Source organism: Oncorhynchus mykiss, chromosome 31 (assembly GCF_013265735.2).
Source record: "Oncorhynchus mykiss isolate Arlee chromosome 31, USDA_OmykA_1.1, whole genome shotgun sequence".
Lineage (NCBI taxonomy): Eukaryota > Metazoa > Chordata > Actinopteri > Salmoniformes > Salmonidae > Oncorhynchus > Oncorhynchus mykiss.
The window spans coordinates 915,625-939,788 of record NC_050571.1 but is presented as its reverse complement, the minus strand read 5'-3'; the positions used below and the strand labels follow the sequence as shown (position 1 = coordinate 939,788).

Sequence of the window (24,164 nt, the reverse complement as noted above, 5' to 3'; positions counted from 1 at the left end):
TTGTATATTACAGTACGATAAGACAATCAGGTTGTAAACTACAGTATGATAAGACAGTCAGGTTGTATATTACAGTACGATAAGACAGTCAGGTTGTATATTACAGTATGATAAGACAGTCAGGTTGTATATTACAGTATGATAAGACAGTCAACAGTGCAAGGTTGTATATTACAGTATGATAAGACAGTCAGGTTGTACATTACAGTATGATAAGACAGTCAGGTTGTATATTACAGTATGATAAGACAGTCAACAGTGCAAGGTTGTATATTACAGTATGATAAGACAGTCAGGTTGTATATTACAGTATGATAAGATAGTCAGGTTGTATATTACAGTATGATTAGAAAGTCAGGTTGTATATTACAGTATGATAAGACAGTCAGGTTGTATATTACAGTATGATAAGACAGTCAGGTTGTATATTACAGTACGATAAGACAGTCAGGTTGTATATTACAGTATGATAAGACAGTCAGGTTGTACATTACAGTATGATAAGACAGTCAGGTTGTATATTACAGTATGATAAGACAGTCAGGTTGTATATTACAGTATGATAAGACAGTCAGGTTGTATATTACAGTATGATAAGACAGTCAGGTTGTATATTACAGTATGATAAGACAGTCAGGTTGTATATTACAGTATGATAAGACAGTCAGGTTGTATATTACAGTACGATAAGACAGAGCAGAGCAAGGTTGTACATTACAGTATGATAAGACAGAGCAGAGCAAGGTTGTACATTCCAGTACGATAAGACAGAGCAGAGCAAGGTTGTTCATTACAGTACGATAAGACAGTCAGGTTGTATACTACAGTACGATAAGACAGTCAGGTTGTATATTACAGTATGATAAGACAGTCAGGTTGTATATTACAGTATGATAAGACAGTCAGGTTGTATATTACAGTATGATAAGACAGTCAGGTTGTATATTACAGTATGATAAGACAGTCAGGTTGTATATTACAGTACGATAAGACAGTCAGGTTGTACATTACAGTATGATAAGACAGTCAGGTTGTACATTACAGTATGATAAGACAGTCAGGTTGTATATTACAGTATGATAAGAAAGTCAGGTTGTATAGTACAGTACGATAAGACAGTCAGGTTGTATATTACAGTATGATAAGACAGTCAGGTTGTATATTACAGTATGATAAGACAGTCAGGTTGTATATTACAGTATGATAAGACAGTCAGGTTGTATATTACAGTACGATAAGACAGTCAGGTTGTATATTACAGTACGATAAGACAGTCAGGTTGTACACTACAGTACGATAAGACAGTCAGGTTGTACATTACAGTACGATAAGACAGTCAGGTTGTACATTACAGTACGATAAGACAGTCAGGTTGTATATTACAGTATGATAAGACAGTCAGGTTGTATATTACAGTACGATAAGACAGTCAGGTTGTACATTACAGTACGATAAGACAGTCAGGTTGTACATTACAGTACGATAAGACAGTCAGGTTGTATACTACAGTATGATAAGACAGTCAGGTTGTATACTACAGTATGATAAGACAGTCAGGTTGTATACTACAGTATGATAAGACAGTCAGGTTGTACATTACAGTACGATAAGACAGTCAGGTTGTACATTACAGTATGATAAGACAGTCAGGTTGTATACTACAGTACGATAAGACAGTCAGGTTGTATATTACAGTACGATAAGACAGTCAGGTTGTACATTACAGTATGATAAGACAGTCAGGTTGTACATTACAGTATGATAAGACAGTCAGGTTGTATATTACAGTATGATAAGACAGTCAGGTTGTATATTACAGTATGATAAGACAGTCAGGTTGTACACTACAGACAGTATGATAAGACAGTCAGGTTGTACACTACAGACAGTATGATAAGACAGTCAGGTTGTACACTACAGTATGATAAGACAGTCAGGTTGTACACTACAGTATGATAAGACAGTCAGGTTGTATATTACAGTATGATAAGGCAGGATGAACGCTCATATCCAAATGCCTACCTGTGATTGGGCAGGATGAACGCTCATATCCAAATGCCTACCTGTGATTGGGCAGGATGAACGCTCATATCCAAATGCCTACCTGTGATTGGGCAGGATGAACGCTCATATCCAAATGCCTACCTGTGATTGGGCAGGATGAACGCTCATATCCAAATGCCTACCTGTGATTGGGCAGGATGAACGCTCATATCCAAATGCCTACCTGTGATTGGGCAGGATGAACGCTCATATCCAAATGCCTACCTGTGATTGGGCAGGATGAACGCTCATATCCAAATGCCTACCTGTGATTGGGCAGGATGAACGCTCATATCCAAATGCCTACCTGTGATTGGGCAGGATGAACGTGGTAAGGAATATACACAGTGTACGAAACATTAAGAACACCTTCCTAATATTGAGTTGCGCTCCCTTTTGCCCCTCAGAACAGCCTCAATTTGTCGGGGCAACGGACTCTACAAGGTGTCGAAAGCGTTGACCCCAATGCTTCCCAAAGTTGTGTGAAGTTGGCTGAATGTCCTTCGGGTGGTGGATCATTCTTGATACACACAGGAAACTGTTGAGTGTGAAAAACCCAGTATCGTTGCAGTTCTTGACACAAACCGGTGCGCCTGGCACCTACTACCATACCCCGTTCAAAGGCACTTCAATATTTTGTTGCCTATTCACCCTCTGGGCCTCTGTTATAGCTCAATGGGTGATACTCTGGGCCTCTTATAGCTCAATGGGTGATACTCTGGGCCTCTTATAGCTCAATGGGTGATACTCTGGGCCTCTGTTATAGCTCAATGGGTGATACTCTGGGCCTCTGTTATAGCTCAATGGGTGATACTCTGGGCCTCTGTTATAGCTCAATGGGTGATACTCCGGGCCTCTGCTATAGCTCAATGGGTGACACTCTGGGCCTCTGCTATAGCTCAATGGGTGACACTCTGGGCCTCTGCTATAGCTCAATGGGTGATACTCCGGGCCTCTTATAGCTTGATGGGTGATGCACCGTTATTTTTCATGGAGCAACACAATGGCAAATATCGCCGAAAAGTGACGAGTTTGTGTCCCTGAAAATTACTTTTTCTGTTTCTCGTCCTCAGAGGTCATGCTTAAAGAAGATTCCTCGGTCTCCGAGGCGATGAACTCCTCCATGCTGTCCTCGTCAAAGTACCCCTAAAACACAAGACACACAGTCAGCCCCCCCCCCTAAGACACAGTCAGCCCCCCCCAAGACACAGTCAGCCCCCCCCCCCAAGACACAGTCAGCCCCCCCCTAAGACAGTCTGCACCCCCCTAAGACACAGTCAGCCCCCCCCCCAAGACACAGTCAGCCCCCCCCCCAAGACACAGTCAGCCCCCCCCTAAGACAGTCTGCACCCCCCTAAGACAGAGTCAGCCCCCCCCCTAAGACAGTCAGCCCCCCACCCCCCTAAGACACAGTCAGCCCCCCCTCCCAAGACACAGTCAGCCCCCCCCTAAGACACAGTCAGGCCCCCCTAAGACACAGTCAGCCCTCCCCTAAGACACGGTCAGCCCCCCCCTTAGACACAGTCATCCCCCCCCTAAGACACAGTCAGCCCCCCCCTAAGACACAGTCAGCCCCCCCCCAAGACACAGTCAGCCCCCCCCTAAGACACAGTCAGCCCCCCCTAAGACACAGTCATCCCCCCCTAAGATAGTCAGACCTCCCTAAGACAGTCAGACCTCCCTAAGACAGTCAGCCCCCCCCAAGACACACTCAGCCCCCCCCAAGACACAGTCAGCCCCCCTTCCTAAGACAGAGTCAGCCCCCCCTCTTAGACAGAGTCAGCCCCCCCCCTAAGACAGAGTCAGCCCCCCCCCTAAGACACAGTCAGCCCCCCCCTAAGACACAGTCAGCCCCCCCCTAAGACACAGTCAGCCCCCCCCTAAGACACAGTCAGCCCCCCCCCCTAAGACACAGTCAGCCCCCCCCCTAAGACACAGTCAGCCCCCCCCCTAAGACACAGTCAGCCCCCCCTAAGACACAGTCAGCCCCCCCCAAGACACAGTCAGCCCCCCCCAAGACAGTCATCCCCCCCCAAGACAGTCATCCCCCCCCCAAGACAGTCATCCCCCCCTAAGATAGTCAGACCTCCCTAAGACAGTCAGCCCCCCTTCCTAAGACAGAGTCAGCCCCCCCCAAGACAGAGTCAGCCCCCCCCACCCCCCCAAGACACAGTCAGCCACCCCCAAGACAATCATCCTGCCCCCACAAGACAGTCATCCCCCCTAAGATAGTCAGACCTCCCTAAGACAGTCAGACCTCCCTAAGACAGTCAGCCCCCCCAAGACACAGTCAGCCCCCCCCAAAACACAGTCATCCCCCCCCAAGACACAGTCAGCCCCCCTTCCTAAGACAGAGTCAGCCCCCCCTCCTAAGACAGAGTCAGCCCCCCCCAAGACACAGTCAGCCCCCCCCTAAGACACAGTCAGCCCCCCCCCAAGACACAGTCAGCCCCCCCTAAGACACAGTCAGCCCCCCCCAAGACAGTCATCCCCCCCAAGACAGTCATCCACCCCCAAGACAGTCATCCCCCCCTAAGATAGTCAGACCTCCCTAAGACAATTCAGCACCCCTTCCTAAGACAGTCAGCCCCCCCCCCCCAAGACAGAGTCAGCCCCCCCCCCCCAAGACAGAGTCAGCCTCCCCCCCAAGACAGAGTCAGCCTCCCCCCCAAGACAGAGTCAGCCTCCCCCCCAAGACAGAGTCAGCCTCCCCCCCAAGACAGAGTCAGCCTCCCCCCCAAGACAGAGTCAGCCTCCCCTCCAAGACAGAGTCAGCCCCCCCCAAGACAGAGTCAGCCCCCCCAAGACAGAGTCATCCCCCCCCAAGACAGAGTCAGCCCCCCCCAAGACAGAGTTAGCCCCCCCCAAGACAGAGTCAGCCCCCCCAAGAGAGAGTCAGCCCCCCCCTAAGACAGAGTCAGCCCCCCCCTAAGACAGTCAGCCCCCCCCCTAAGACAGAGTCAGCCCCCCCCCTAAGACAGAGTCAGCCCCCCCCCAAGAAAGTCAGCCCCTCCAAGAAAGTCAGCCCCTCCAAGACAGTCAGCCCCTCCAAGACAGTCAGCCCCTCCAAGACAGTCAGCCCCTCCAAGACAGTCAGCCCCTCCAAGACAGTCAGCCCCCCCAAGACAGTCAGCCCCCCCAAGACAGTCAGCCCCTCCAAGACAGTCAGCCCCCCCAAGACAGTCAGCCCCCCCCAAGACAGTCAGACCCCCCAAGACAGTCAGCCCCCCAAGACAGTCAGCCCCCCCAAGACAGTCAGCCCCCCCAAGACACAGTCAGCCGCCCCAAGACACAGTCATCCCCCCCCAAGACACAGTCTGCCCCCCCAAGACACAGTCAGCCCCCCCCCAAGACACAGTCAGCCCCCCCCAAGACAGTCAGCCCCCCCCCAAGACAGTCAGCCCCCCCCCAAGACAGTCAGCCCCCCCCCAAGACAGTCAGCCCCCCCCAAGACAGTCAGCAACCCCCCAAGACAGTCAGCCCCCCCAAGACACAGTCCGCCCCCTCCCCCCAAGACACAGTCAGCCACCCCCAAGACAATCATCCTGCCCCCCAAGACAGTCATCCCCCCTAAGATAGTCAGACCTCCCTAAGACAGTCAGACCTCCCTAAGACAGTCAGCCCCCCCCAAGACACAGTCAGCCCCCCCCAAAACACAGTCATCCCCCCCAAGACACAGTCAGTCCCCCTTCCTAAGACAGAGTCAGCCCCCCCCCCCTAAGACACAGTCAGCCCCCCCCTAAGACACAGTCAGCCCCCCCCAAGACAGTCATCCCCCCCCCAAAACAGTCATCCCCCCCCCCAAGACAGTCATCCCCCCCTAAGATAGTCAGACCTCCCTAAGACAGTCAGCCCCCCTTCCTAAGACAGAGTCAGCCCCCCTTCCTAAGACAGAGTCAGCCCCCCTTCCTAAGACAGAGTCAGCCCCCCACCCCCCCAAGACAGAGACAGCCCCCCCCCCCCCCCCTAAGACACAGTCAGCCACCCCCAAGACAATCATCCTGCCCCCCAAGACAGTCATCCCCCCTAAGATAGTCAGACCTCCCTAAGACAGTCAGACCTCCCTAAGACAGTCAGCCCCCCCCCAAGACACAGTCAGCCCCCCCCAAGACACAGTCAGCCCCCCCCAAAACACAGTCATCCCCACCAAGACACAGTCAGCCCTCCTTCCTAAGACAGAGTCAGCCCCCCCTCCTAAGACAGAGTCAGCCCCCCCTCCTAAGACAGAGTCAGCCCCCCCTCCTAAGACAGAGTCAGCCCCCCCCCTAAGACACAGTCAGCCCCCCCCTAAGACACAGTCAGCCCCCCCCAAGACAGTCATTCCCCCCCAAGACAGTCATTCCCCCCCAAGACAGTCATCCCCCCCTAAGATAGTCAGACCTCCCTAAGACAATTCAGCACCCCTTCCTAAGACAGTCAGCCCCCCCAAAGACAGAGTCAGCCCCCCCCCCAAGACAGAGTCAGCCTCCCCCCCCAAGACAGAGTCCGCCTCCCCCCCAAGACAGAGTCAGCCTCCCCCCCAAGACAGAGTCAGCCCCCCCCCCAAGACAGAGACAGCCCCCCCAAGACAGAGTCAGCCCCCCCCCCCAAGACAGTCATCCCCCCCCAAGACAGAGTCAGCCCCCCCCAAGACAGAGTCAGCCCCACCCCCCAAGACAGAGTCAGCCCCCTCCCTAAGACAGAGTCAGCCCCCCCCCTAAGACAGAGTCAGCCCCCCCCCTAAGACAGAGTCAGCCCCCCCTAAGACAGTCAGCCCCTCCAAGAAAGTCAGCCCCTCCAAGACAGTCAGCCCCCCCCAAGACAGTCAGACCCCCCAAGACAGTCAGACCCCCCAAGACAGTCAGCCCCCCAAGACAGTCAGCCCCCCAAGACAGTCAGCCCCCCAAGACAGTCAGCCCCCCCAAGACACAGTCAGCCCCCCCAAGACACAGTCAGCCGCCCCAAGACACAGTCAGCCCCCCCCCCCCCAAGACACAGTCTGCCCCCCCCAAGACACAGTCAGCTCCCCCCAAGACACAGTCAGCCCCCCCCAAGACAGTCAGCCCCCCCCCCCAAGACAGTCAGCCCCCCCCAAGACAGTCAGCCCCCCCAAGACACAGTCCGCCCCCCCCCCCCCCCGACAAGACAGTCAGCCCCTCCCCAAGACAGTCAGCCCCCCCTAAGACAGTCAGCCCCCCCTAAGACAGTCAGCCCCCCCAAGACAGTCAGCCCCCCCAAGACAGTCAGCCCCCCCAAGACAGTCAGCCCCCCCCCCTAAGACACAGTCAGCCCCCCCCAAGACACAGTCAGCCCCCCCAAGACACAGTCAGCCCCCCCCCTAAGACACAGTCAGCCCCCCCCCTAAGACACAGTCAGCCCCTCCACGACACAGTCAGCCCCCCCCCAAGACACAATTAGCCCCCCCCCCCCTAAGACACAGTCCCCCCCCCCCCCCCCCCCCCCCCCCCCGCCCCCCTCCCCTAAGACACAGTCACTCCCCCCCTTAGTATGTTCTCCTGGGGTTTAGTGTAGCGTTAGTATGTTCTCCTGGGGTTTTGTGAAGCATGTTAGTATGTTCTTCTGGGGTTTATTGTAGCGTGTTAGTATGTTCTCCTGGGGTTTTGTGAAGCGTGTTAGTATGTTCTCCTGGGGTTTAGTGAAGCGTGTTAGTATGTTCTCCTGGGGTTTAGTGAAGCGTGTTAGTATGTTCTCCTGGGGTTTAGTGAAGCGTGTTAATATGTTCTCCTGGGGTTTAGTGAAGCGTGTGTTAGTATGTTCTCCTGGGGTTTAGTGAAGCGTGTTAGTATGTTCTCCCGGGGTTTAGTGTAGCGTGTAAATATGTTCTCCTGGGGTTTAGTAAAGCGTGTTAGTATGTTCTCCTGGGGTTTAGTGAAGCGTGTTAGTATGTTCTCCTGGGGTTTAGAGTAGCGTTAGTATGTTCTCCTGGGGTTTTGTGAAGCATGTTAGTATGTTCTTCTGGGGTTTATTGTAGCGTGTTAGTATGTTCTCCTGGGGTTTTGTGAAGCGTGTTAGTATGTTCTCCTGGGGTTTAGTGAAGCGTGTTAGTATGTTCTCCTGGGGTTTAGTGTAGCGTGTTAGTATGTTCTCCTGGGGTTTAGTAAAGTGCGTGTTAGTATGTTCTCCTGGGGTTTAGTGAAGCGTGTGTTAGTATGTTTTCCTGGGGTTTAGTGAAGCGTGTGTTAGTATGTTCTCCTGGGGTTTAGTGAAGCGTGTGTTAGTATGTTCTCCTGGGGTTTTGTGAAGCGTGTTAATATGTTCTCCCGGGGTTTAGTGAAGCGTGTTAGTATGTTCTCCTGGGGTTTAGTGAAGCGTGTTAGTATGTTATCCTGGGGTTTAGTAAAGTGCGTGTTAGTATGTTCTCCTGGGGTTTAGTGAAGCGTGTTAGTATGTTCTCCTGGGGTTTAGTGAAGCGTGTTAGTATGTTCTCCTGGGGTTTAGTGAAGCGTGTTAATATGTTCTCCCGGGGTTTAGTGAAGCGTGTTAGTATGTTCTCCTGGGGTTTTGTGAAGCGTGTTAATATGTTCTCCCGGGGTTTAGTGAAGCGTGTTAGTATGTTCTCCTGGGGTTTAGTGAAGCGTGTTAGTATGTTCTCCTGGGGTTTAGTAAAGTGCGTGTTAGTATGTTCTCCTGGGGTTTAGTGAAGCGTGTTAGTATGTTCTCCTGGGGTTTAGTGAAGCGTGTTAGTATGTTCTCCTGGGGTTTAGTGAAGCGTGTTAGTATGTTCTCCTGGGGTTTAGTGAAGCGTGTTAATATGTTCTCCTGGGGTTTAGTGAAGCGTGTGTTAGTATGTTCTCCTGGGGTTTAGTGAAGCGTGTTAGTATGTTCTCCCGGGGTTTAGTGTAGCGTGTTAATATGTTCTCCTGGGGTTTAGTAAAGCGTGTTAGTATGTTCTCCTGGGGTTTAGTGAAGCGTGTTAGTATGTTCTCCTGGGGTTTAGTGTAGCGTGTTAGTATGTTCTCCTGGGGTTTAGAGTAGCGTGTTAGTATGTTCTCCCGGGGTTTAGAGAAGCGTGTTAGTATGTTCTCCTGGGGTTTAGTGAAGCGTGTTAATATGTTCTCCCGGGGTTTAGTGAAGCGTGTTAGTATGTTCTCCTGGGGTTTAGTGAAGCGTGTTAATATGTTCTCCCGGGGTTTAGTGAAGTGCGTGTTAGTATGTTCTCCTGGGGTTTAGAGTAGCGTGTTAGTATGTTCTCCCGGGGTTTAGTGAAGTGCGTGTTAGTATGTTCTCCTGGGGTTTAGAGTAGCGTGTTAGTATGTTCTCCTGGGGTTTAGTGAAGCGTGTTAGTATGTTCTCCTGGGGTTTAGTGAAGCGTGTTAGTATGTTCTCCTGGGGTTTAGAGAAGCGTGTTAGTATGTTCTCCTGGGGTTTAGTGAAGCGTGTTAGTATGTTCTCCTGGGGTTTAGAGAAGCGTGTTAGTATGTTCTCCTGGGGTTTAGTGTAGCGTGTTAGTATGTTCTCCTGGGGTTTAGTGAAGCGTGTTAGTATGTTCTCCTGGGGTTTAGAGAAGCGTGTTAGTATGTTCTCCTGGGGTTTAGTGAAGCGTGTTAGTATGTTCTCCTGGGGTTTAGAGAAGCGTGTTAGTATGTTCTCCTGGGGTTTAGTGAAGCGTGTTAGTATGTTCTCCTGGGGTTTAGAGAAGCGTGTTAGTATGTTCTCCTGGGGTTTAGAGAAGCGTGTTAGTATGTTCTCCTGGGGTTTAGTGAAGCGTGTTAGTATGTTCTCCTGGGGTTTAGTGAAGCGTGTTAGTATGTTCTCCCGGGGTTTAGTGAAGCGTGTTAGTATGTTCTCCTGGGGTTTAGTGAAGCGTGTTAGTATGTTCTCCCGGGGTTTAGTGAAGCGTGTTAGTATGTTCTCCTGGGGTTTAGAGAAGCGTGTTAGTATGTTCTCCCGGGGTTTAGTAAAGTGCGTGTTAGTATGTTCTCCTGGGGTTTAGTGAAGCGTGTGTTAGTATGTTCTCCTGGGGTTTTGTGTAGCGTGTTAATATGTTCTCCCGGGGTTTAGTAAAGTGCATGTTAATATGTTCTCCCGGGGTTTAGTAAAGTGCATGTTAATATGTTCTCCTGGGGTTTAGTGTAGCGTGTTAATATGTTCTCCTGGGGTTTAGTGTAGCGTGTTAGTATGTTCTCCTGGGGTTTAGAGAAGCGTGTTAGTATGTTCTCCTGGGGTTTAGAGTAGCGTGTTAGTATGTTCTCCCGGGGTTTAGAGAAGCGTGTTAGTATGTTCTCCTGGGGTTTAGTGAAGCGTGTTAATATGTTCTCCCGGGGTTTAGTGAAGCGTGTTAGTATGTTCTCCTGGGGTTTAGTGAAGCGTGTTAATATGTTCTCCCGGGGTTTAGTGAAGTGCGTGTTAGTATGTTCTCCTGGGGTTTAGAGTAGCGTGTTAGTATGTTCTCCCGGGGTTTAGTGAAGTGCGTGTTAGTATGTTCTCCTGGGGTTTAGAGTAGCGTGTTAGTATGTTCTCCTGGGGTTTAGTGAAGCGTGTTAGTATGTTCTCCTGGGGTTTAGTGAAGCGTGTTAGTATGTTCTCCTGGGGTTTAGAGAAGCGTGTTAGTATGTTCTCCTGGGGTTTAGTGAAGCGTGTTAGTATGTTCTCCTGGGGTTTAGAGAAGCGTGTTAGTATGTTCTCCTGGGGTTTAGTGTAGCGTGTTAGTATGTTCTCCTGGGGTTTAGTGAAGCGTGTTAGTATGTTCTCCTGGGGTTTAGAGAAGCGTGTTAGTATGTTCTCCTGGGGTTTAGTGAAGCGTGTTAGTATGTTCTCCTGGGGTTTAGAGAAGCGTGTTAGTATGTTCTCCTGGGGTTTAGTGAAGCGTGTTAGTATGTTCTCCTGGGGTTTAGAGAAGCGTGTTAGTATGTTCTCCTGGGGTTTAGAGAAGCGTGTTAGTATGTTCTCCTGGGGTTTAGTGAAGCGTGTTAGTATGTTCTCCTGGGGTTTAGTGAAGCGTGTTAGTATGTTCTCCCGGGGTTTAGTGAAGCGTGTTAGTATGTTCTCCTGGGGTTTAGTGAAGCGTGTTAGTATGTTCTCCCGGGGTTTAGTGAAGCGTGTTAGTATGTTCTCCTGGGGTTTAGAGAAGCGTGTTAGTATGTTCTCCCGGGGTTTAGTAAAGTGCGTGTTAGTATGTTCTCCTGGGGTTTAGTGAAGCGTGTGTTAGTATGTTCTCCTGGGGTTTTGTGTAGCGTGTTAATATGTTCTCCCGGGGTTTAGTAAAGTGCATGTTAATATGTTCTCCCGGGGTTTAGTAAAGTGCATGTTAATATGTTCTCCTGGGGTTTAGTGTAGCGTGTTAATATGTTCTCCTGGGGTTTAGTGTAGCGTGTTAGTATGTTCTCCTGGGGTTTAGAGAAGCGTGTTAGTATGTTCTCCTGGGGTTTAGAGAAGCGTGTTAGTATGTTCTCCTGGGGTTTAGAGAAGCGTGTCTGTTAGTGGGGTTGGGGCAGCTGATACAGACCCGTCTCGTTCCCCTCAACCTGTTTTCTTAGCTGATGAGTGTGTGAGAGTCCGTCTGTGTGTACCTTGTTTTCCTTGCTGATGTAGTCCAGCTGCAGGCACCAGGGATGGGTCCAGATTCTACTGAGCATCTGGAAGTCCTGGAAGAGTTTGGTCCCGGCTCGACCCCGACCCCCCTCCACCACGTTCCCCGTACCTGCCCCAGACACACGCAGAGAGAGAGGAGAGAGAGAACGTGTGTGTCAAACCAACCACAGCTGAGTAAGGTACCACTTCTTCACATCAACACCAGAACAACGTAAGAGACAACTGAAAGAGACAGAAACCTGGATTGTTAAACGTTACAGCCTTATTCTAAAATGGATTAAATTAAATGTATTCCTCAATCTACACTAATGAAAAGAAACAGGTTTCAAATGTTACGCAAATTTCAAATAAAAAACAGAAATATCTTATTTCCATAAGTATTCAGACCCTTTCCTTTGAGACTTGTATTTGAGCTCAGGTGCATCCCGTTTCCATTGATCATTGAGATGTTTCTACAACTTGGGAGTCCAACTGTAGTAAATTCAATTGATTGGACTTGATTTGGAAAGGCACACATCTGTCTATAGAAGGTCTCACAGTTGACAGTGCATGTCAGAGCAAAAACCAAGTCATGAGGTCGAAGGAATTGTCCGTAGAGCTCCGAGACAGGATTGTGTCGAGGCACAGATCTGGGGAAGGGTACCAAAACATTTCTGCAGCATTGAAGGTCCCCAAGAACACAGTGGCCTCAATCATTCTTAAATGGAAGACGTTTGGAACCACCAAGACTCTTCCTAGAGCTGATCGCCTGGCCAAACTGCGCGATCGGGGGAGAAGGGCCTTGGTCAAGGAGGTGACCAAGAACCCGATGGTCACTCTGACAGAGCTCTAGAATTCCTCTGTGGAGATGGAAGAACCTTCCAGAAGGACAATCATCTCTCCAGCACTCCACCAATCAGGCTTTTATGGTAGAGTGGCCAGACGGAAGCCACTGCTCAGTAAAAGGCACATGACAGCCTGCTTGGAGTTTGCCAAAAGGCACCTAAAGGAATCTCAGACCCTGAGAAACAAGATTCTCTGGTCTGATGAAACCAAGATCGAGCTCTTTGGCCTGAATGCCAAGCATCACGTCAGGATGAAACCTTGCACCATCCCTACGGTGAAGCATGGTGGTGGCAGCATCATGCTGTGGGAACATATTGAACCGTTTAGACTAGAGACCAGACCTCTGGGTCATATTGAACCGTTTAGACTAGAGACCAGACCTCTGGGTCATATTGAACCGTTTAGACTAGAGACGAGACCTCTGGTAATATGGGTCATATTGAACCGTTTAGACTAGAGACCAGACCTCTGGGTCATATTGAACTGTTTAGACTAGAGACCAGACCTCTGGGTCATATTAAACTGTTTAGACTAGAGACCAAACCTCTGGTAATATGGGTCATAATGAACTGTTTAGACTAGAGACCAGACCTCTGGGTCATATTGAACTGTTTAGACTAGAGACCAGACCTCTGGGTCATATTGAACTGTTTAGACTAGAGACCAGACCTCTGGGTCATATTGAACCGTTTAGACTAGAGACCAGACCTCTGGGTCATATTGAACCGTTTAGACTAGAGACGAGACCTCTGGTAATATGGGTCATATTGAACCGTTTAGACTAGAGACCAGACCTCTGGGTCATAATGAACCGTTTAGACTAGAGACCAGACCTCTGGGTCATATTGAACCGTTTAGACTAGAGACCAGACCTCTGGGTCATGTTGAACCATTTAGACTAGAGACCAGACCTCTGGGTCATAATGAACCGTTTAGACTAGAGACCAGACCTCTGGGTCATTTGAACCGTTTAGACTAGAGACCAGACCTCTGGGTCATATTGAACCGTTTAGACTAGAGACCAGACCTCTGGGTCATAATGAACCGTTTAGACTAGAAACCAGACCTCTGGTAATATGGGTCATAATGAACTGTTTAGACTTGAGACCAGACCTCTGGGTCATAATGAACCGTTTAGACTAGAGACCAGACCTCTGGGTCATATTGAACCGTTTAGACTAGAGACCAGACCTCTGGGTCATAATGAACTGTTTAGATTAGAGACCAGACCTCTGGTAACCTCCTCCTCTCCCTCTTAAAACACACAGAAGTACAATCCTCCAGGTAGGATCTGTAGTGTACACTAGGTACGGTAGGGGTTAGTGTGTACCTGTTAAGTGCTCCAGGTAGTGTCGGTATAGAGTACACTGGATGGGCGTGACTCTGACGGACACAACGTACTCATGTTTAGGAGGCAGGAACTTGGTCAGGGCAGAGTAGTCTCTTCTCTGGAGAGAGAGCAGAGAAAGAGGAGAGAAAGAGGAGAAAGAGCAGAGAGAGAGAGCAGAGAACGAGAGCAGAGAACGAGAGCAGAGAACGAGAGCAGAGAACGAGAGCAGAGAGGAGAGAGAGCAGAGAAAGAGAGGAGAGAGAGCAGAGAGAGAGCAGAGAGAAAGAGGAGAGAGAGCAGAGAGAAAGAGGAGAGAGAGCAGAGAGAAAGAGGAGAGAGAGCAGAGAGAGAGAGAGCAGAGAGAAAGAGAGAGCAGAGAGAGGTTAACACAATTGTGGCTTCTCTGTGGCGAGAGGCACAGTTTAAAAGCCAAATCCTACCATTGAGCTCTCCATCATGAGGCGAACATCACACAGTGTTACCTGAACACATCCATGTTGTAGAGGACGTGATGAGGCGAACATCACAGTGTTATATAGTGTTACAACAGTGTTACCTGAACACATCCATTGAGCATCTCGTAGAGGATGTGAGCCCTCTTCTTCATGATCCGTACATCCTGGTCTGTGGAGTCTGCTGCCTGCCCGTTCTGGATGGGGTTGACGAAGCGGTTCCTGAACTCCTTCACTGACCCCAGCAGGTTCTCCTTGATGAAGTTCACCATGCAGTGGTCTGGACAGGGCAAACACACAACATAAGTATTCCCCCTCCCCTCAGATTTCTTTACATTTTGTTGTGTTACGAAGTGGCATTAAAGTTAATTCCACTGTCATATTTTTGTCAACAATCTTGGTAATGTCAAAGTAGAATTATATCCCTAAAATAAAAATAAAAAATGAAACCGTTATATATCTTGATTTTATAAGTATTCACCCGAATCATGTTAGAATCATCTTTGGCAGCGACTACAATCTCTCCTAAGAGATTTCACACCTGGATTGCAGCGACTACAGCTGGGAGTCTCCTCTCCTAAGAGATTTCACACCTGGATTGGTATCATCTTTGGCAGCGACTACAGCTGGGAGTCTCCTCTCCTAAGAGATTTCACACCTGGATTGCAGCGACTACAGCTGGGAGTCTCCTCTCCTAAGAGATTTCACACCTGGATTGGTATCATCTTTGGCAGCGACTACAGCTGGGAGTCTCCTCTCCTAAGAGATTTCACACCTGGATTGCAGCGACTACAGCTGGGAGTCTCCTCTCCTAAGAGATTTCACACCTGGATTGGTATCATCTTTGGCAGCGACTACAGCTGGGAGTCTCCTCTCCTAAGAGATTTCACACCTGGATTGGAATCATCTTTGGCAGCGACTACAGCTGGGAGTCTCCTCTCCTAAGAGATTTCACACCTGGATTGCAGATACTACAGCTGGGAGTCTCCTCTCCTAAGAGATTTCACACCTGGATTGGTATCATCTTTGGCAGCGACTACAGCTGGGAGTCTCCTCTCCTAAGAGATTTCACACCTGGATTGCAGCGACTACAGCTGGGAGTCTCCTCTCCTAAGAGATTTCACACCTGGATTGGAGCGACTACAGCTGGGAGTCTCCTCTCCTAAGAGATTTCACACCTGGATTGGTATCATCTTTGGCAGCGACAACAGCTGGGAGTCTCCTCTCATAAGAGATTTCACACCTGGATTGGAATCATCTTTGGCAGCGACAACAGCTGGGAGTCTCCTCTCATAAGAGATTTCACACCTGGATTGGAGCGACTACAGCTGGGAGTCTCCTCTCCTAAGAGATTTCACACCTGGATTGGTATCATCTTTGGCAGCGACTACAGCTGGGAGTCTCCTCTCCTAAGAGATTTCACACCTGGATTGCAGCGACTACAGCTGGGAGTCTCCTCTCCTAAGAGATTTCACACCTGGATTGGTATCATCTTTGGCAGCGACTACAGCTGGGAGTCTCCTCTCATAAGAGATTTCACACCTGGATTGGTATCATCTTTGGCAGCGACTACAGCTGGGAGTCTCCTCTCCTAAGAGATTTCACACCTGGATTGCAGCGACTACAGCTGGGAGTCTCCTCTCCTAAGAGATTTCACACCTGGATTGGTATCATCTTTGGCAGCGACTACAGCTGGGAGTCTCCTCTCCTAAGAGATTTCACACCTGGATTGCAGCGACTACAGCTGGGAGTCTCCTCTCCTAAGAGATTTCACACCTGGATTGGTATCATCTTTGGCAGCGACTACAGCTGGGAGTCTCCTCTCCTAAGAGATTTCACACCTGGATTGCAGCGACTACAGCTGGGAGTCTCCTCTCCTAAGAGATTTCACACCTGGATTGGTATCATCTTTGGCAGCGACAACAGCTGGGAGTCTCCTCTCCTAAGAGATTTCACACCTGGATGGGTATCATCTTTGGCAGCGACTACAGCTGGGAGTCTCCTCTCCTAAGAGATTTCACACCTGGATTGGAATCATCTTTGGCAGCGACTACAGCTGGGAGTCTCCTCTCCTAAGAGATTTCACACCTGGATTGCAGCGACTACAGCTGGGAGTCTCCTCTCCTAAGAGATTTCACACCTGGATTGCAGCGACTACAGCTGGGAGTCTCCTCTCCTAAGAGATTTCACACCTGGATTGGTATCATCTTTGGCAGCGACTACAGCTGGGAGTCTCCTCTCCTAAGAGATTTCACACCTGGATTGCAGCGACTACAGCTGGGAGTCTCCTCTCCTAAGAGATTTCACACCTGGATTGGTATCATCTTTGGCAGCGACAACAGCTGGGAGTCTCCTCTCCTAAGAGATTTCACACCTGGATTGGTATCATCTTTGGCAGCGACTACAGCTGGGAGTCTCCTCTCCTAAGAGATTTCACACCTGGATTGCAGCGACTACAGCTGGGAGTCTCCTCTCCTAAGAGATTTCACACCTGGATTGGTATCATCTTTGGCAGCGACTACAGCTGGGAGTCTCCTCTCCTAAGAGATTTCACACCTGGATTGCAGCGACTACAGCTGGGAGTCTCCTCTCCTAAGAGATTTCACACCTGGATTGGTATCATCTTTGGCAGCGACTACAGCTGGGAGTCTCCTCTCATAAGAGATTTCACACCTGGATTGGAGCGACTACAGCTGGGAGTCTCCTCTCATAAGAGATTTCACACCTGGATTGCAGCGACTACAGCTGGGAGTCTCCTCTCATAAGAGATTTCACACCTGGATTGGAATCATCTTTGGCAGCGACTACAGCTGGGAGTCTCCTCTCCTAAGAGATTTCACACCTGGATTTCAGCGACTACAGCTGGGAGTCTCCTCTCCTAAGAGATTTCACACCTGGATTGGAATCATCTTAGGCAGCGACTACAGCTGGGAGTCTCCTCTCCTAAGAGATTTCACACCTGGATTGCAGCGACTACAGCTGGGAGTCTCCTCTCCTAAGAGATTTCACACCTGGATTGGTATCATCTTTGGCAGCGACTACAGCTGGGAGTCTCCTCTCATAAGAGATTTCACACCTGGATTGGTATCATCTTTGGCAGCGACTACAGCTGGGAGTCTCCTCTCCTAAGAGATTTCACACCTGGATTGGTATCATCTTTGGCAGCGACTACAGCTGGGAGTCTCCTCTCCTAAGAGATTTCACACCTGGATTGCAGCGACTACAGCTGGGAGTCTCCTCTCCTAAGAGATTTCACACCTGGATTGGTATCATCTTTGGCAGCGACTACAGCTGGGAGTCTCCTCTCCTAAGAGATTTCACACCTGGATTGCAGCGACTACAGCTGGGAGTCTCCTCTCCTAAGAGATTTCACACCTGGATTGGTATCATCTTTGGCAGCGACAACAGCTGGGAGTCTCCTCTCCTAAGAGATTTCACACCTGGATTGGTATCATCTTTGGCAGCGACTACAGCTGGGAGTCTCCTCTCCTAAGAGATTTCACACCTGGATTGGAATCATCTTTGGCAGCGACTACAGCTGGGAGTCTCCTCTCCTAAGAGATTTCACACCTGGATTGCAGCGACTACAGCTGGGAGTCTCCTCTCCTAAGAGATTTCACACCTGGATTGCAGCGACTACAGCTGGGAGTCTCCTCTCCTAAGAGATTTCACACCTGGATTGGTATCATCTTTGGCAGCGACTACATCTGGGAGTCTCCTCTCCTAAGAGATTTCACACCTGGATTGCAGCGACTACAGCTGGGAGTCTCCTCTCCTAAGAGATTTCACACCTGGATTGGTATCATCTTTGGCAGCGACAACAGCTGGGAGTCTCCTCTCCTAAGAGATTTCACACCTGGATTGGTATCATCTTTGGCAGCGACTACAGCTGGGAGTCTCCTCTCCTAAGAGATTTCACATCTGGATTGGAATCATCTTTGGCAGCGACTACAGCTGGGAGTCTCCTCTCCTAAGAGATTTCACACCTGGATTGCAGCGACTACAGCTGGGAGTCTCCTCTCCTAAGAGATTTCACACCTGGATTGGTATCATCTTTGGCAGCGACTACAGCTGGGAGTCTCCTCTCCTAAGAGATTTCACACCTGGATTGCAGCGACTACAGCTGGGAGTCTCCTCTCCTAAGAGATTTCACACCTGGATTGCAGCGACTACAGCTGGGAGTCTCCTCTCCTAAGAGATTTCACACCTGGATTGGAATCATCTTTGGCAGCGACTACAGCTGGGAGTCTCCTCTCCTAAGAGATTTCACACCTGGATTGGAGCGACTACAGCTGGGAGTCTCCTCTCCTAAGAGATTTCACACCTGGATTGGTATCATCTTTGGCAGCGACAACAGCTGGGAGTCTCCTCTCATAAGAGATATCACACCTGGATTGGAATCATCTTTGGCAGCGACAACAGCTGGGAGTCTCCTCTCATAAGAGATATCACACCTGGATTGGAATCATCTTTGGCAGCGACAACAGCTGGGAGTCTCCTCTCATAAGAGATTTCACACCTGGATTGGAGCGACTACAGCTGGGAGTCTCCTCTCCTAAGAGATTTCACACCTGGATTGGTATCATCTTTGGCAGCGACAACAGCTGGGAGTCTCCTCTCATAAGAGATTTCACACCTGGATTGCAGCGACTACAGCTGGGAGTCTCCTCTCATAAGAGATTTCACACCTGGATTGGAATCATCTTTGGCAGCGACTACAGCTGGGAGTCTCCTCTCCTAAGAGATTTCACACCTGGATTGCAGCGACTACAGCTGGGAGTCTCCTCTCCTAAGAGATTTCACACCTGGATTGGAATCATCTTTGGCAGCGACTACAGCTGGGAGTCTCCTCTCCTAAGAGATTTCACACCTGGATTGCAGCGACTACAGCTGGGAGTCTCCTCTCCTAAGAGATTTCACACCTGGATTGCAGCGACTACAGCTGGGAGTCTCCTCTCCTAAGAGATTTCACACCTGGATTGGAATCATCTTTGGCAGCGACAACAGCTGGGAGTCTCCTCTCATAAGAGATTTCACACCTGGATTGGTATCATCTTTGGCAGCGACTACAGCTGGGAGTCTCCTCTCATAAGAGATTTCACACCTGGATTGGTATCATCTTTGGCAGCGACTACAGCTGGGAGTCTCCTCTCCTAAGAGATTTCACACCTGGATTGCAGCGACTACAGCTGGGAGTCTCCTCTACTAAGAGATTTCACACCTGGATTGGTATCATCTTTGGCAGCGACTACAGCTGGGAGTCTCCTCTCCTAAGAGATTTCACACCTGGATTGCAGCGACTACAGCTGGGAGTCTCCTCTCCTAAGAGATTTCACACCTGGATTGGTATCATCTTTGGCAGCGACTACAGCTGGGAGTCTCCTCTCCTAAGAGATTTCACACCTGGATTGCAGCGACTACAGCTGGGAGTCTCCTCTCCTAAGAGATTTCACACCTGGATTGGTATCATCTTTGGCAGCGACAACAGCTGGGAGTCTCCTCTCCTAAGAGATTTCACACCTGGATTGGTATCATCTTTGGCAGCGACTACAGCTGGGAGTCTCCTCTCCTAAGAGATTTCACACCTGGATTGGAATCATCTTTGGCAGCGACTACAGCTGGGAGTCTCCTCTCCTAAGAGATTTCACACCTGGATTGCAGCGACTACAGCTGGGAGTCTCCTCTCCTAAGAGATTTCACACCTGGATTGCAGCGACTACAGCTGGGAGTCTCCTCTCCTAAGAGATTTCACACCTGGATTGGTATCATCTTTGGCAGCGACAACAGCTGGGAGTCTCCTCTCCTAAGAGATTTCACACCTGGATTGGTATCATCTTTGGCAGCGACTACAGCTGGGAGTCTCCTCTCCTAAGAGATTTCACACCTGGATTGCAGCGACTACAGCTGGGAGTCTCCTCTCCTAAGAGATTTCACACCTGGATTGGTATCATCTTTGGCAGCGACTACAGCTGGGAGTCTCCTCTCCTAAGAGATTTCACACCTGGATTGCAGCGACTACAGCTGGGAGTCTCCTCTCCTAAGAGATTTCACACCTGGATTGGTATCATCTTTGGCAGCGACAACAGCTGGGAGTCTCCTCTCCTAAGAGATTTCACACCTGGATTGGTATCATCTTTGGCAGCGACAACAGCTGGGAGTCTCCTCTCCTAAGAGATTTCACACCTGGATTGGAATCATCTTTGGCAGCGACTACAGCTGGGAGTCTCCTCTCCTAAGAGATTTCACACCTGGATTGCAGCGACTACAGCTGGGAGTCTCCTCTCCTAAGAGATTTCACACCTGGATTGGTATCATCTTTGGCAGCGACTACAGCTGGGAGTCTCCTCTCCTAAGAGATTTCACACCTGGATTGCAGCGACTACAGCTGGGAGTCTCCTCTCCTAAGAGATTTCACACCTGGATTGCAGCGACTACAGCTGGGAGTCTCCTCTCCTAAGAGATTTCACACCTGGATTGGTATCATCTTTGGCAGCGACTATTGCTGGGAGTCTCCTCTCCTAAGAGATTTCACACCTGGATTGCAGCGACTACAGCTGGGAGTCTCCTCTCCTAAGAGATTTCACACCTGGATTGCAGCGACTACAGCTGGGAGTCTCCTCTCCTAAGAGATTTCACACCTGGATTGGAATCATCTTTGGCAGCGACTACAGCTGGGAGTCTCCTCTCCTAAGAGATTTCACACCTGGATTGGAATCATCTTTGGCAGCGACTACAGCTGGGAGTCTCCTCTCCTAAGAGATTTCACACCTGGATTGCAGCGACTACAGCTGGGAGTCTCCTCTCCTAAGAGATTTCACACCTGGATTGCAGCGACTACAGCTGGGAGTCTCCTCTCCTAAGAGATTTCACACCTGGATTGGTATCATCTTTGGCAGCGACAACAGCTGGGAGTCTCCTCTCCTAAGAGATTTCACACCTGGATTGGTATCATCTTTGGCAGCGACTACAGCTGGGAGTCTCCTCTCCTAAGAGATTTCACACCTGGATTGCAGCGACTACAGCTGGGAGTCTCCTCTCCTAAGAGATTTCACACCTGGATTGGTATCATCTTTGGCAGCGACTACAGCTGGGAGTCTCCTCTCCTAAGAGATTTCACACCTGGATTGCAGCGACTACAGCTGGGAGTCTCCTCTCCTAAGAGATTTCACACCTGGATTGGTATCATCTTTGGCAGCGACAACAGCTGGGAGTCTCCTCTCCTAAGAGATTTCACACCTGGATTGGTATCATCTTTGGCAGCGACTACAGCTGGGAGTCTCCTCTCCTAAGAGATTTCACACCTGGATTGGAATCATCTTTGGCAGCGACTACAGCTGGGAGTCTCCTCTCCTAAGAGATTTCACACCTGGATTGCAGCGACTACAGCTGGGAGTCTCCTCTCCTAAGAGATTTCACACCTGGATTGGTATCATCTTTGGCAGCGACTACAGCTGGGAGTCTCCTCTCCTAAGAGATTTCACACCTGGATTGCAGCGACTACAGCTGGGAGTCTCCTCTCCTAAGAGATTTCACACCTGGATTGCAGCGACTACAGCTGGGAGTCTCCTCTCCTAAGAGATTTCACACCTGGATTGGTATCATCTTTGGCAGCGACTACAGCTGGGAGTCTCCTCTCCTAAGAGATTTCACACCTGGATTGCAGCGACTACAGCTGGGAGTCTCCTCTCCTAAGAGATTTCACACCTGGATTGCAGCGACTACAGCTGGGAGTCTCCTCTCCTAAGAGATTTCACACCTGGATTGGAATCATCTTTGGCAGCGACTACAGCTGGGAGTCTCCTCTCCTAAGAGATTTCACACCTGGATTGCAGCGACTACAGCTGGGAGTCTCCTCTCCTAAGAGATTTCACACCTGGATTGGAATCATCTTTGGCACCGACTACAGCTGGGAGTCTCCTCTCCTAAGAGATTTCACACCTGGATTGGAATCATCTTTGGCAGCGACAACAGCTGGGAGTCTCCTCTCATAAGAGATTTCACACCTGGAGTGGTATCATCTTTGGCAGCGACAACAGCTGGGAGTCTCCTCTCATAAGAGATTTCACACCTGGATTGGTATCATCTTTGGCAGCGACTACAGCTGGGAGTCTCCTCTCCTAAGAGATTTCACACCTGGATTGCAGCGACTACAGCTGGGAGTCTCCTCTCCTAAGAGATTTCACACCTGGATTGGAATCATCTTTGGCAGCGACTACAGCTGGGAGTCTCCTCTCCTAAGAGATTTCACACCTGGATTGGTATCATCTTTGGCAGCGACAACAGCTGGGAGTCTCCTCTCCTAAGAGATTTCACACCTGGATTGGTATCATCTTTGGCAGCGACTACAGCTGGGAGTCTCCTCTCCTAAGAGATTTCACACCTGGATTGCAGCGACTACAGCTGGGAGTCTCCTCTCCTAAGAGATTTCACACCTGGATTGCAGCGACTACAGCTGGGAGTCTCCTCTCCTAAGAGATTTCACACCTGGATTGGTATCATCTTTGGCAGCGACTACAGCTGGGAGTCTCCTCTCCTAAGCGATTTTACACCTGGATTGGAGCGACTACAGCTGGGAGTCTCCTCTCCTAAGAGATTTCACACCTGGATTGCAGCGACTACAGCTGGGAGTCTCCTCTCCTAAGAGATTTCACACCTGGATTGGTATCATCTTTGGCAGCGACTACAGCTGGGAGTCTCCTCTCCTAAGAGATTTCACACCTGGATTGCAGCGACTACAGCTGGGAGTCTCCTCTCCTAAGAGATTTCACACCTGGATTGCAGCGACTACAGCTGGGAGTCTCCTCTCCTAAGAGATATCACACCTGGATTGGTATCATCTTTGGCAGCGACTACAGCTGGGAGTCTCCTCTCCTAAGAGATTTCACACCTGGATTGGAATCATCTTTGGCAGCGACTACAGCTGGGAGTCTCCTCTCATAAGAGATTTCACACCTGGATTGCAGCGACTACAGCTGGGAGTCTCCTCTCCTAAGAGATTTCACACCTGGATTGGAATCATCTTTGGCAGCGACTACAGCTGGGAGTCTCCTCTCATAAGAGATATCACACCTGGATTGGTATCATCTTTGGCAGCGACTACAGCTGGGAGTCTCCTCTCCTAAGAGATATCACACCTGGATTGGTATCATCTTTGGCAGCGACTACAGCTGGGAGTCTCCTCTCATAAGAGATATCACACCTGGATTGGTATCATCTTTGGCAGCGACTACAGCTGGGAGTCTCCTCTCATAAGAGATTTCACACCTGGATTGCAGCGACTACAGCTGGGAGTCTCCTCTCCTAAGAGATTTCACACCTGGATTGCAGCGACTACAGCTGGGAGTCTCCTCTCCTAAGAGATTTCACACCTGGATTGGTATCATCTTTGGCAGCGACTACAGCTGGGAGTCTCCTCTCCTAAGAGATTTCACACCTGGATTGGTATCATCTTTGGCAGCGACTACAGCTGGGAGTCTCCTCTCCTAAGAGATTTCACACCTGGATTGGTATCATCTTTGGCAGCGACTACAGCTGGGAGTCTCCTCTCCTAAGAGATTTCACACCTGGATTGCAGCGACTACAGCTGGGAGTCTCCTCTCCTAAGAGATTTCACACCTGGATTGGTATCATCTTTGGCAGCGACTACAGCTGGGAGTCTCCTCTCCTAAGAGATTTCACACCTGGATTGGTATCATCTTTGGCAGCGACTACAGCTGGGAGTCTCCTCTCCTAAGAGATTTCACACCTGGATTGGTATCATCTTTGGCAGCGACTACAGCTGGGAGTCTCCTCTCCTAAGAGATTTCACACCTGGATTGCAGCGACTACAGCTGGGAGTCTCCTCTCCTAAGAGATTTCACACCTGGATTGGTATCATCTTTGGCAGCGACTACAGCTGGGAGTCTCCTCTCCTAAGAGATTTCACACCTGGATTGGTATCATCTTTGGCAGCGACTACAGCTGGGAGTCTCCTCTCCTAAGAG

The 24,164-nt window shown here is 49.8% G+C and overlaps 1 protein-coding gene across 11 annotated transcripts in view; it reads right to left on the bottom strand.

The window, feature by feature from the left end:
- Window positions 1-24,164, bottom strand: part of LOC110516980 (transcriptional regulator ATRX-like) — a 146,320-nt gene that overhangs the window by 61,127 nt on the left and 61,029 nt on the right. For all 11 annotated transcript variants that reach the window (XM_036969814.1, XM_036969818.1, XM_036969813.1 and 8 more), the window contains 4 exons: window positions 14,286-14,461; window positions 13,730-13,847; window positions 11,553-11,683; window positions 3,095-3,189 (listed from right to left, as the gene is read on the bottom strand). In XM_036969814.1, the coding sequence (XP_036825709.1) occupies window positions 3,095-3,189; window positions 11,553-11,683; window positions 13,730-13,847; window positions 14,286-14,461 (520 nt within the window). The remainder of the gene's footprint in view (window positions 1-3,094; window positions 3,190-11,552; window positions 11,684-13,729; window positions 13,848-14,285; window positions 14,462-24,164) is intronic.